The 13952-nt window shown below is 40.3% G+C and overlaps 1 protein-coding gene across 5 annotated transcripts in view; it reads left to right on the forward strand.

Annotated features, from left to right (window-relative positions):
* Positions 1-12985, forward strand: part of LOC129236831 (Ca(2+)/calmodulin-responsive adenylate cyclase) — a 56455-nt gene extending 43470 nt beyond the window's left edge. For 2 of the 5 annotated variants that reach the window (XM_054871079.1, XM_054871081.1), the window contains 7 exons: positions 1772-1856; positions 1934-2068; positions 2143-2317; positions 2384-3494; positions 7832-9087; positions 9157-9863; positions 12028-12985. In XM_054871079.1, coding sequence (XP_054727054.1) covers positions 1772-1856; positions 1934-2068; positions 2143-2317; positions 2384-3494; positions 7832-9087; positions 9157-9863; positions 12028-12320 — 3762 coding nt within the window. In that variant the 3' untranslated portion in view covers positions 12321-12985. Of the gene's footprint in view, positions 1-1771; positions 1857-1933; positions 2069-2142; positions 2318-2383; positions 3495-7831; positions 9088-9156; positions 9864-12027 lie in introns of those variants that run through there. The other 3 variants (XM_054871080.1, XM_054871082.1, XM_054871083.1) reach the window with 3 other exon arrangements.
* The last annotated feature ends 967 nt before the right edge of the window (positions 12986-13952 follow it).

Here is a 13952-nt window from a genome sequence, read left to right on the forward strand (position 1 = left end):
TGTCTCTATTCTTCCCTATCTCTTTCGCTGATACTTTTCTCCTTCCCTCCTTGACTATCTACCCTCTTTCCAGAGCTTTAAATTCAACGGACTTTTTAGCCTGAGTGTTTTAGGAGCCACCAAATCTCCTCGAACTTTTCAAATTTCAATTTCAAGTGCAAAACGACAATAAGGGACGAGTTCTACATACTTCATAGCCCTGCCGAAGAACTTCCCACTAAACCAGGCGCATCTGTATTCATTATATTTATACTTATTCTTATTCTAAATTGGTGCGATAACCGCTTACGCGATTTTGGCCGAGTTCAATAAAACACGCCAGTCGTTTCTTTCTCATGCTAACCGACGCCAGTTGGACACACCAAGTGAAGCCAAGTCCTGCTCCACCAAATCTTTTCAACGCAAAGAAGGTCTTCCTCTTCCACTGCACCCACCAGCTGGTACCGCATCGAATACTTTCAGAGTCGGCCGACATGGCCGAGTCAGCGTAGCCGCTGAATCTTATTCCCTGCGCTATGTCTATGTCGTCGTAAGGCTCATACAGCTCATTGTTCTATCGCCTACGATACTCGTCGTCACCAATGTGCAAAGGTCCGAAAATCTCCGCAGAATCATTCTCTCAAACACTCCAAGGGGCATCTCATCGGATGTTGTCATCTTCCAAACTTCTACGATAGGACGGGCATGATGAGAACCTTATAAAGTGTTAGTTTTGATCGTCAAGAGAGGACTTTACTACTCAATTGCCTAATCAGTCCAAAATAGCACTTTTTGGCTAAAGAGACTCTGCGTTGGATTTCATGCCTGTCATTTTTATCGGTGTTGATGCTGATTTCTAGTTAAGGGGGGAAGCTGGTCTAGAATTTTGAAAAAATCGAAAAATTTTTTTTTGTCTTAAAAGGTGCTTTAGGGTCTTAGAAATAATATACCAAATGAGGGATGCCAGCAAAAATGTCTAAATTCCCAAATTTTTCATTCGGCGGCAGTGCCTCGCAGGTATGATTTTACAATACTTACAACTTTAAACGCGTTTTTCTCGAAATCACTTTTTTTAAACTGGCCGAAGACATAACTCGAACAAATCTTTACCGATTCTTACGAAATTTTGACAATACATTCGAAATACCTTTCTCCGGAGACGTACGTTGGATTTTTTATTTATATTACATAGTTTTTTTTTTAATCAACAATTTTATGTCGTTCTTTATAGTGAAAATTGTAACTTTTTGTTCAAACGTGCACCATTTCGCGAAAAAACAAAATATCGAAAAAATCCTACGTACGTCTCTTTCTGTTGTTATATAGAAACTAAAAAAATTTTATTTTTTGATCCAGGACAAAAATTAAGGAGTTTACGTCTTCGGCAATGGACCCACTAGAAAAAAAGGCGCCTTAGGAGAACTGCTGGACAGCGGCCATTTTGAAATTAATTCAGACGAAAAATTTTGTATTTGTACCATGAAAGCTATATTATTAAACCTATTTCACAGATTTTCGATTGATTCCTTTGTTGAGTCAAAATAAATTCATAAAATATGCCCATTTTTTGCGCTCTAGACCAGCTTCCCCCCTTAAACGAAGTCTCTAACAACCTCGAAATCATAACTTTCTATCTTTCTCTTGCTATTTGTCTTTACTTCTACTAGAAGTAAGACGCCCACAGTCACTATTCATTAATAGGTATCATCATCCTTACAATGCATGGTTTGGTTTACTACAAAGATTCTAAAAATTTAATTGTGGTTTTAATTTATTTCGTATTTTCTTTTAGCTTCTGAAAGAGGATCGTTTCCATGGCATTGATAAAATCAAAACTGTCGGCAGCACTTACATGGCTGTTGTGGGCCTTATACCCGGTTAGAAGAATAAAAGAAAGCATAACAAGAAGAATAAAGAGTAATAATTATATTTCATATTTAAATTTGAACTCTAGAATATCGCATCAATGCCAATGATCCAAATTCGGTGCGTCGCCACATGACTGCTCTAGTTGAGTATGTGAAAGCAATGCGTCTATCGCTGCAAGAAATCAACAGTCACTCGTATAACAATTTTATGTTACGTGTTGGTGAGTGAAGAAATTGGCTAAATTTTCTCAAACTATTTATAATGTACACTAATTTTCTGTTTGCGCTACTGTAGGCGTCAATATTGGACCTGTGGTGGCTGGTGTGATTGGCGCGCGCAAACCACAATACGACATTTGGGGTAATACCGTAAATGTAGCGAGTCGCATGGACTCCACCGGCATACCAGGCTACACACAAGTGACGCAGGAAGTTGTAGACAGCTTGCAGGGTTCACATTTCGAATTTCGGTACAGCAAATAATTTGCATTTTTCGTTATAAATTTTTGTTTAACATCCACACTTCCTCCTAACAGCTGTCGTGGCACTATCAAGGTCAAAGGTAAAGGTGATATGGTCACATACTTCCTGTGCGACTCCTCGAGCAATGGGCTTAATGGTGAGGTGCGCAATGCTATGATTGCCAATCGCGCTATCACACAGAATGGCAATGGTTTTGCAACACAACAGCAACAGCAACAACAGCAGACTCAACCAAATGGTTTGCCATCAGCCATGCATGCACATCCAGCAGAATACTATCAAAAGCAATCACAGTTCCAGGATAACAGTTACCAGTTGAACATGAACAGTGAGACGTACAACATCAAAAAGGATAATTACGGCTACAACAACATAGACACAAACCAAATTTTGCTGAAAACCTCACCCAATGCACTGCATGAGGAGCAACAACAATTGCTAATGCATCAGCAACAGACGCCGCAACAACCATATCAACATCATTTAGCGCAACAACAACAACAGCGCTTGAATAGTAAATTGCAAAAGCAACCGAATTTCATCGCCAACGGTGGTTTGCCGAATATACGCGAAAATTGTCATAACGGCGAACACAATGGCAGTAATGGCGGCAGCAATGGCGTTGGTGGTTATGCCTACAATGGCTACCATCCGGCGCCACAACTAGCACAACAAGCACAGCAGCAACAACAGCAGCAGCAGTACAACAATAACTATGCACATCATCAACGATCACATTCCTCCAGTTCGATGGGTGGCGGTAGCATTGGCGTTATGGGTGTGATCACAATGGCAGCGTCATCTTCCCCAGCCCTACCCACACAACAACAAGTTCAACCAGTTTCAGCACAAGCCACCCCCTCCATGGTAATGTTGCGCGAACAATTTAATATAATTGAAAATCCCGGTGGTAATCGGCTTGAGTACATTAATCATGACCCCTACGCACAGGTGGAGAGCTATAACAATTTATTTGGTAATGGTAATGGTGGTGGTGGTGGTGTAAGCGCTGGTGGTAGGCGTGAACCGCATGCCGCACGCAATTACCACCATTTGCATCACAATCAACAGCATTCGTCGTCGTACAGCACGAATAGTAACTGTATGAATTATAATAATTGCCGTGAAAGTGAACCATTGTTGCATGCCGCACCAATTGCCAAGGTGAGTGAATATGAGTATACATGGAATGAGGAGATACTCTTATGATCATCACTGCAATCCCTCTCATCCACCGATGTTTGAGCCCCCTCAATGCAATTATTGGCCAGTGGGATTTGCTTTATGATCCGTGCATGTATGTTGATCCCATAACGAAAGCCCACTTGTAATGTTTTTCAAAACAGTCTTTTATTTTATTTACTTTGGAATTGTTATTAGACCACCGTATTTTGTAACTGTTTAATGTAACGTTTGCACCGCAGCTTACTTTGGGGTTTCCCGCTAGCGCGTTTAAGCGCGAACACCAGCCAAAATATAATACTTGTCCACCCGCACACAAATATAGGGTGGGCCATGTAAAATTTGCTTTTTGAATCGGCTATAAAAAAAACTAATCAATATTTTTTCAAACTTTTTTTTTTATTTTGAAGGTTGAACATTGTCATTTATGAATGAAAAATAATATCGTTCAAATGACTGCCACGACTGACTTTACAATTGGCCATTCGATCAACCCAATTTTTAAGCACATTTTCGATTGTTTGGGCTCCAATTTAATGAATGGCAACTTCGATTTCGTGTTTTAAAGCATCAATCGTCTCTGGATAGTTCGCAAACAGTGACTCGTTGTGGATGCATTTGCTTCTCTACAGTAACGTGTGGATTTTCTGAGCCCCAAATCCGACAATTTTGCTTATTGACGTAGGCGCCGATGTCAAAATGAGCTTCATCAGAAAAGAAGAAGAAGACTCACCACTTTGGAAATAGGTTTTCAATATTTTCCAATTTTGTTCAAGCGTATAGCGTCCCATTTCGTAAATTTCAAACCTTTAAGTAAATTATGAACACATTTGACATGGCATTTGTGTTACCATTCGCAAAAAAATAGGTGGTTCAAAAAGCAAACGCTATATGGCCCACCCTGTATCATAACCCAAACTCAGTTCGAAAGCATCTCTGAAATCGAAAGCAATTTTAAATATTAAATGTTGGCAATGATGTTAAATTACGTGACTTTTTTCTTTTGTTGTTGCATTCCTATCGAAATATGGCAACAATGTTTTGCAGTTTATCAATATCGAAACAATTTAATTGACTAGCGGAGTCTAAAATTTAAATATACCGACAAAAGAATGAAAAACGTTTTAAAGATTTTTTTTCCATCGACATTTGGCGTAGCCCGAGGATGATAGGTATGGTGAAAAAAAATTTTTGAGAGAAACTTTGGATTCTACGTCATTCGTTTTGTCTTTCACAAAATTTAGCTTCAGCATAGTGAAACACAAAACGAATGACGTCGGCATATCTGTCAAATTCGCTCAAAGCCGAATAACGGTCTGCTAGGTAGTACACCTCTAAAAATCTTTTCACCATGGTATTACTCGGCAGCCGAATTCTACCCCCTCGTTTCACCTCAGTTAGTAAACAAACCAATTCATAGCTTCTGCTACGTCAGTCCATCAGCTGATTCTGTCAAATTCGCTGAGAGCCGGTTAACGGTCTGATATTGACCACACCTGTCAAAATCTTTTCACCACGGGTGTAGCCGCTTATGAACCACAAGTGGATACAGTGGCAATTCTCTCAAACGAAAGCACGCAAACCCTGGGTTTGTCTTTGATTGAAACGTATAATAAAGGTTGTCAGAAAAGCTCAGAAAGCTCTTTTCACGTGCTAACACGTGTTTGATTAATTGTTGTTTGCTTTTAGTCGTTCGTGAGTTAGAGCGTCGCAAACATGGAGCAAAATAAAGAGAAAATACGGCATATTTTACAGTACTACTACGATAAAGGCAAAAATGCATCTCATGCTGCCAATAAAATTTGTGCTGTTTATGGACCCGATACAGTTTCCATTTCCACCGCACAACGATGGTTTCAACGTTTTCGTTCTGGTGCAAAGGTGATCGAAGATGTGCCACGGTCCGGAAGGCCTGTCGTCGAAAATTGCGATAAAATCGCTGAATTGATCGAAAGAGACCGGCATAGTAGCAGCCGTAGCATCGGCCAAGAGCTGGGCATGAGTCATCAAACCGTTATAAACCATTTGAAGAAGCTTGGATTCAAAAAGAAGCTCGAAGTATGCTCGGTGCCACACGACTTGACGCAAAAAAACATTTTTGCCCGTATGGATGCATGCGAGTCGCTTCTGAATCGCAACAAAATCGACCCGTTTTTGAAGCGCGGATGGTGACTGGCGATGAAAAGTGGGTCACTTACGACAACGTGAAGCGCAAACGGTCGTGTTCGAAAAGCGGTGAAGCTGCCCAGACGGTGGCCAAGCCTGGATTGACGGCCAGGAAGGTTCTTCTGTGTGTTTGGTGGGATTGGCAGCGAATCATCCACTATGAGCCGCTCCCCTATGGCCAAATGCTCAATTCGGACCTGTACTGCCAACAACTGGACCGCTTGAATGCAGCACTCATGCAGAAGAGGCCATCTTTGATCAAAAGAGGCCGAATTGTCTTCCATCAGGACAACGCCAGGCCACACACATCTTTGGTGACGCGCCAGAAGCTCCGAGAGCTCGGATGGGAGGTTCTTTTGCATCCACCGTATAGTCCGGATCTCGCACCAAGTGATTACCACCTATTTCTGTCCATGGCGAACGAGCTTGGTAGTCGGAAGTTGTCCACAAGAGAGTCCTGTGAAAATTGGCTCTCCGAGTTTTTTGACAATAGGGAAGCGAGCTTCTATAAGAGGGGCATTATGAAGTTGGCATCCCGTTGGGAACTCGTCATCGAACAAAACGGCGCATATTTGACTTAAATCGCATTATTATAACCAATTTTATGAACAATTGAAAATTCAATAAAAATACCGCAAGACTTTTCTGACAACCTTTAGGCGTAACCCCGCTCTTATCCCATATTTTGTAGCTCGATTTGAAAATTTTACGAATGAATAGCATCACTAGCTAAATTCCGTAGGATTGCGTAGCTCGTGTTTAAAAAGCTATAAATATCGAAGATAGTACGCGAACGTGGATTTCTTAAATCAATGTTAAGTTTTAGTTGAGTACAGTAGGTTCTGTTTTTATGCGGCTTTTTTTTATGCGGTTTTGAAATAGTGCGGTTTTTTTTTTAAATTACAAAATGCATGTCGACCTATCGGGAATTATACATATAAACAAGATTCTAAGCCAGCTAAGCAAAAACTCATCACTGATAACATCAGAAATGCTAACCCTACAGGTATGGAACCGCCTGCATAACTATCTAGATCAGACGTGTACATTTCCTCAAGTGACGAAAGTGATTTTACGCCAAATCCTAAACGAACGCACAACATGTGGGTATTGTCTGATTTTATTTCTGACTTAAATTTATTTTTCGATTCTGACGTTTCTTAAATAAAGATATAATTTTCAAAAATACAATATTTTGTTTATGCGATTTTATTTAATTATTTCAGATTCATGCGGTCTATGGAACGTATCTATAGTAATAATATGGGACTGGTGCCCTTTTTTATGCGATTTTATTACATTATTTCAGACTTATGCGGTTTTAGCACTTTTGAAACGTATCTATAGTTTTACTATAGAACTAGTAGCTTTTTTATGCTGTTTTTTTTTATGCTGTTTCTTGCGGAACGTATCTACCGCATAAAAACAGAACCTACTGTATTTCATGCTCACTCGTCTGCGGCCGCTGTTCCTCTTTGGAGCACCAGTTTTTCAGTACTAATTGAACTGTGGTGACTTGTTTGTAAACACTGCTATAAAACCTTTAAAGCAAAGTTAAACTTGCACTGGAAACTGCTCCTTAAATTCATCCGAACTTCATAAAACTATTTTAAAAGTTTCGCTATGATTGGTCTTCGATTCTTCTTCGGCATAGTGCAAATTCTAAATGTTCAAATTCAAAATGTCCCCACCCTTGCTTTGTCAGCTATGTTAAGAAGCTGTGTAGATGGTTCCTAACCAGGTCTATGTATATTCCTACTTTACTAACCCTTCTGACTAACATGAAATCATTTGTATTTAGCAATTTATATACCTATTTATATGTATCCTGCGAGCTTTCTATTCATTCATATCTAATGTGAACCATTCAATTGTGTTATCTCTTTGCATGTATTCGTTATCGACATTATACACTCATACAAACAAACAAACACGCAAACAATACCCACTGTGCTATATCGAACGCCATGATTATGTCAACCGACCGCCTACATGTACGCCTATCACATCTTCATCTTCCGAAATCAAACATCCTACACTGAAAACAATCTCAATCAAATGCAAAACGGTTAACGGGTACCATTACATTGTTGGTGTATTCATTGTTCATTGGCTTCCGCGTTGATCGATGTGAACTAACATATGAAATACAGATATTGCCAATGCAACAATTTCCACCTAAATATGAACCTCCACGATACACATGTCCCAATACCATAATGCTGCAACAGCAGCAACATTTACAACAACAATTGCAACTGCAACATCATCATCATCATCAGCAGCAATTGCATCAACAATATCCACTATACTCCCAACATCCTCAACCGCCATTACCAGTTCCACCACCCAAACCCTCAAATCTAACTGCATCCTCATTAGCCACAGCCTCAGTGTCAGCCTCAGCCTCAGCATCACTGAATCAGAATACACCTCTCTTACGCACTACCTACATGAAGCCTCTGCCGAAATTGCCGACCGAAATCGAAGAGAACCGTGAGATGTCTTCCACCGATGATCTCAGTTCACGTCCACATTCGCCATCCATGAGTTCCTCAGATGAAAGTTACTCGAAGACTACCGAGGGTGAGGGTGACGAAGACTCACCACGCATTACAGCAATGGGTAACCATAATCATCATCAGCGTAACGGTGCTAATCCTTTACAGTGGCTATATCCATGCGACATTCAAGTGGATCCCACATCGCCCGTGGTTGACATGTCAAATCTAAAAGATTTCGAAGTGAGCTCGACAACCGAGAGTCAAGGTCAACAAACGAATACCACACACAATAAAGGCGATTCCTGCAATAGTTTTGAGTATCAAGATCGCGTTTTACTTGCCGCCAACAAAAAGCAATCCAGTAATGGTGGCGGTGGCGGTGGCGGTAGTAGCAATGGCGCCAATGGTGGTGGGGGCAATGGCGGTGGTTCCACATCCGCCAGCAATTCGGCGAAATCGCCATTCGAGAGGGAACTGCAAAGACTTTTGAATGAATCATCACGTGCGCGTGCACTTGCCGCCACCTCCTCGTCCGGCGGCAACATTACATCCGCTTCGAACTCCAACACTAATCCCGAAGGCAACACGACAAGCAACAGCAGCAGTCGCAACAATATTGAATTAAGCTACTCGGCGAGCAACAGTAAATTAAGCTCAAATAATGGACTAGCAGCCGGGGGAAGCGGTAGCAATGGAAACCTTAGCGGCAGCAATTCGATGAGTGGCAACAACAACCAAAAGTCGTTGACCACAACAATATTGGATGAGCTGACTTCGCCGACAACGGGCCGTCAACCGTCCAAAATACCAATTAGCACGAGTTTTATGATCGCTAAACATCCTGTTGGTTTGGAGGCCATAAAGGAGATAACGCGTAATAAAAATCCATCAGAATCAAGCCAAATGTAAGTTTTGAATAAAATGTAATTTTCAATAATCTACTAAAATTCCAATATACCCACCTTACTTTTTAGGCAAACTTCCGATACAGAATCCTGTGAAATTTTACACGAGAACTGTAATCAATTAAATTTGAATATACTAGACGCAGTCAACAACCAGTCATCCACATCAACGGGCACAAACTATCGCGACTCAAATCAACCGCAGCAGCAAGCAAAGGATCACAACTACCGACATCGCCAACGACCGCGTTCCAAAGAGCTCGACCAAAGTCGTGAAAGTCTTGATCAACTGGCCGATGGGAGCGAGCAGCAGCAACCTCAGCGGCATGTGCGTCACCATCATCATCACCATCATCACCACCATCAACGGCCACGTGTGAATCATACAGCAGCGTTGAGTAACGACACCGAACGTGATGATACCGAAGATAATTTAGCCGATGAGGAATTCGAAGATGATGAGGTGGGACGTGATGTGCGAAAAAAACGTTTGGTGACAATTTCGACGGAGGAACAGCATGCCAATAAGGTGAGCGCTGGTGTCAATTGTTACGAAGATGATGAAGACGAACACGAAGGCAGTGCATATAACCATAAACATGACGATCATGCGGACTATGAAGATGACTATGATGAAGAGCGGCATGTCGAAATGAATGTGATAAACGATGAACTTAAATACGGTGCAGGACATCACAATCACCAGTCGATGGACTCGAATCCTTTGGAAAGTCAATCAGAATGGTCGGACGATGATTGCCGCGAAGAGGCTACAGGTAAGAGATATAAAATAATTGAAGTTTTGCGATTGTTTAGGTTAAGGTAAATGGCTACCCACTTAAACAAAGAAACAAATGCGTCCCTTGTGATGCCATGTAGAGCAAAGCATCGGGAAAAGAACAGAACAGAGAGAAAAGAGGAGGTTTTGGATTAGAGGAAGGTGACAACCAAACGGTGACTAATTACAATTGCGTTAGTTACTGATGAAATTTATCAAGTGTGATATCTAATGCTGCTGTAACAGCAGGTGTAGCAAAAAATGTGTGCCAAGATGCCTGAATCTTAGTCCGGCAAGAGCAGGGCAGCTGAGTAGAAAGTATGGAGATGATTCCACGTCATTCTCCAGGCAGCTGCTGCAGAAAAGACTTGAAGCAGTTCCAAGTCTCACTGTTTGGATACCTAACAGACAATGTCCGGTGAGGATGCCGCCAAGGTGCGAGAGCTGCGGCTTTGTTAGCCTTAGAAGTTCTCTCGAGCAGTCGTGATATCCCCGTGGCCAGAAGGATTTCGCAACTTACGCGATAGCGCACTAATTGAGCGCACGGTGAGTTCACGCAAAGCCCATATTTCCAGGAGCAGATCACAGGTTCTCAAGGGGACCCCAATCCTCTCATGTCGCAGTGAGACCATCTTGAGGGTCCCCTGTATTGCTATGTTAGCTAATGAGCCCAGCAGTTCTGGCTAGGCCACTGTAACCGGGCACCAAAATTAGCCTGATATTGAAGTATTCAAATGTAGTCGAGAGAGAAGTCAGCCATGGCCCTACTAATTTCGAACGCACCAACAACGAGCCCAGGGCTCTAATTACCGCCTAGCTGTCAGAAAAAATGTTTACCTCCCTTACTGTAGTTGCAGAAGTAAGCAGGGCTTCTTTGATTGCGGCTACCACTACAGTAGTCTGGTAGCCTGAATTCGAGCTTGATGAGGAAGTCCTCGCAGAATACTTCTCCACCAACTCTTCCATTCAACTTTGAACCATCCATGCCCTGTCTCCAAATGCTGCACCTCGCCCACTCCTCCCTGGAGGGGATCAAATGATCAAGCACCATGGAGATAAACTCAAAGTTTCTAAGAATACTAGAGTGTCCGTAGCTTAAGCCTAGCTTGTGGCCCGAACACTTTGAACTCAGTGCGGCACATGTTTTGTCTGCGATGTCCACGGGTACCACATGCAGCATTGCGCTAAGCGCTAGAGTAGGAGTGCTCCGAAGCGCTCCACAGAGTGCACAAAATACCAGATTCCACCATGGTGGAAACAGTTTTAGAGGTGTGCTCTTTACCAGACCATTATTCGGCTCTCAGGGAATTTGAAGGAATCAGCAGATTTTCTGGCGTAACAGGGGTTATGGCAGTAGTTTGTTTACGATAGAGGTCAGCAAAACTGAGATTATGTTGATGATAAGCGAAAAAATCAAAGCAGCCACTGCTCATGTTACTTCGTCGCCATCTGATTGGAAGAGCGTAAGAATACGTGTAACGTAACAGCCAAAGTTACTCTCAAAATTTTGCATCGGGTAGCCAAACCTTGTTTTCCATCATCCTTGGTCCAATCATATCATTAAAGATCACGTGGTTTCGTGATTATTAATTTTAGCTACCTAAAATTTCACCAACACAAAATGAGCGTCTCTCGAACGTCAAATGGGCGTCAACGAACTGTCACTTTGCACTCTGTGATGAATAATTTTTTTTTGTGTTAACGAACGTCTACTTGCAAAAATTGGGAATAACTCGTCCCCTTAGCATTAAAATAGCCTATAAATTTTTTGATATTTTGAGAAAATGAATTTCAAACTTTTTGTCGAAAGTAGCTCTCACTCAAATCCCGTTATGTCTGTAAATATTTATTATTTTTTGACTGACGTTTTGACCCACTTTGTGGAACTAGAATTTGACAAAATTTTGACCACATATAAAATCGACGATGGAGAATCCAAAAATTCAATAAAAAAAGAATAGCCTATGAGCACATAGGCTATTGTTATACTAAGGGGACGAACTATTAAAAACTTTTGTGCTATCGAGCGCACCAATAATTTAGAAATGAGCATTTTTACTGAAGCACCCCTTCCAAATATTCGATAATTAGATATTTAATGTTATTATTATTTTTTTTTTTTTCAAAATTACACAATTTTTAACTCTCTATTAATTACACAGGTGGCGCCGAATCAACGGGCTACATAACCGACGAACCGGGTTTGGAAAATATCTCATTACTAAACGAAGCCGGTCTCACAGATGCTGAAGGTGCTCTATCCGATGTCAATTCACTTTACAATGCACCCGATGTGGATGATACATCGGTGTCGAGTCGTGCCAGTTCACGATTGCTCAGCTTAGATTCGCTGAGTGGCCTGTACGATTGTGATTTGGATTCAAAACATGAAATGGCAATCGTGAATGTTTCGCACAAAATCACCAGCAAATTTGGACCACAGCAGCAAAGTTAATTGCATCGGCAGTTACAGGTGTTAAACGACTCAAAATCGAGAGGAGTAACTAAATCCAATTACAATACATAGTACTAGTACACACACACACACCCATATATGCATATACACATTTAATATTGAGGTAAGAATGGTGTACAATGTTATTTTTCGGTGAATATACTGTAGCCCTATCCCATGATGTATGTATGTATGTATGAAACTATCTACATAAATAAGTATTGGAAGGTTTTAGTAAGGAATAAGAAGAATAAGAAGAAGAAAAATTAAAGAGGTACTGATACTAATGACTTAAAAGTGAATATACATAAAGTGTACAGTTGAAGTAAGATAGGATGAAGGAAAAATTGGTGCCTCCGTTACAGTTAATACGAGTATAAAGCAAAAACAAAACACAAAAAAGAGAAAAGATATTATAGATTGATATGTGAGAATGAAAGCACAACAAGCAAATGATGTTGAAATTTAGAATTTAGCAGCAGGTGCGTAAGAAAGATACTTACAAACATGAAATTTGGTATGTAGAGTTGCCAAAGCTCTTTGTTTGCCTACAAATATATGTTAAGCGTAAAATAAGTATTAATTGTATGTATATTTATGTAGATATAAACATGAAATTGTATTGTGTGTAAAAAATACATTGCGTAAACGCACCTATCAAATAATGTTTTAAGTGAGTTTGAAAGTTTCAAAGAAATGCAGTGCTAAACAAACATACATACATATGCATGTTTTTGTGAAAAAGTATTGGAACTAATTAAAATTAGACTCCACACGCATTATTATGTATGGATAGCTGTGACTGGATGACTGGAAGAGTGGTAGGTCGAGTTTCTCTCTACAAGTCCGCTTAAGACACATATACATACATATATAGTATATGTGTATGATCAACTGGCAAATGTGGCAAACTAAATTGGGAGTTATTTGTATGTATACAAACATAAACATAAACATAATTGCAATTATCATAAATCTTATACATATATTTCGAATTTTGATTATTTACGTACGTAGTAAATCCCCTTCGAGTGTGTGAAAGGTACACAAACAAACATAATATAATTATTTACTAAATCGTAAAATGTTGATCCACTTACACTTTAATGTGAATACTTAATTAAGCTGCATATATATGTATAATTATACATAGTAAATGCGTACATACACACACATACACATAGGCGTTCAATTGTATTGGGCAACACTGAAGAAGTGCTCGAGATGAAAGTGTGCACTAACTTTTTATATTTTTCACTAACGCGAAGTGGGCTTTGAATGTAATTTTTAATTAAATATCAGACAGTATGTAATTGAAAAGGCGGCAGTAAACTTTTTTCGAAACCACAAAGGCTGGACCGACTATTGTAGTACATATTATAGCGCCTGGCACCCCTACAGAACCGTGCAGAAGTGTAATTTTGTGGAAAACACGACGCATTTTTTTAGCTAAAATGCCTAAAATTACGCTTTTCAAATAGTGCATATGTACTTATATACATATACTAAAAACGAGAAGATTGGGTAGTCTAAAAATCCAAAAGTCAAAGTTATAAAATATTTTTTGTCAATTTTTTTCATAAAATTAAGAAGTAAAAAACCAAATAGGTGACATTTGAAACTGACAACAGC

The sequence above is a fragment of the Anastrepha obliqua genome, chromosome 2, assembly GCF_027943255.1.
Source record: "Anastrepha obliqua isolate idAnaObli1 chromosome 2, idAnaObli1_1.0, whole genome shotgun sequence".
NCBI classification, from domain to species: Eukaryota; Metazoa; Arthropoda; class Insecta; order Diptera; family Tephritidae; genus Anastrepha; species Anastrepha obliqua.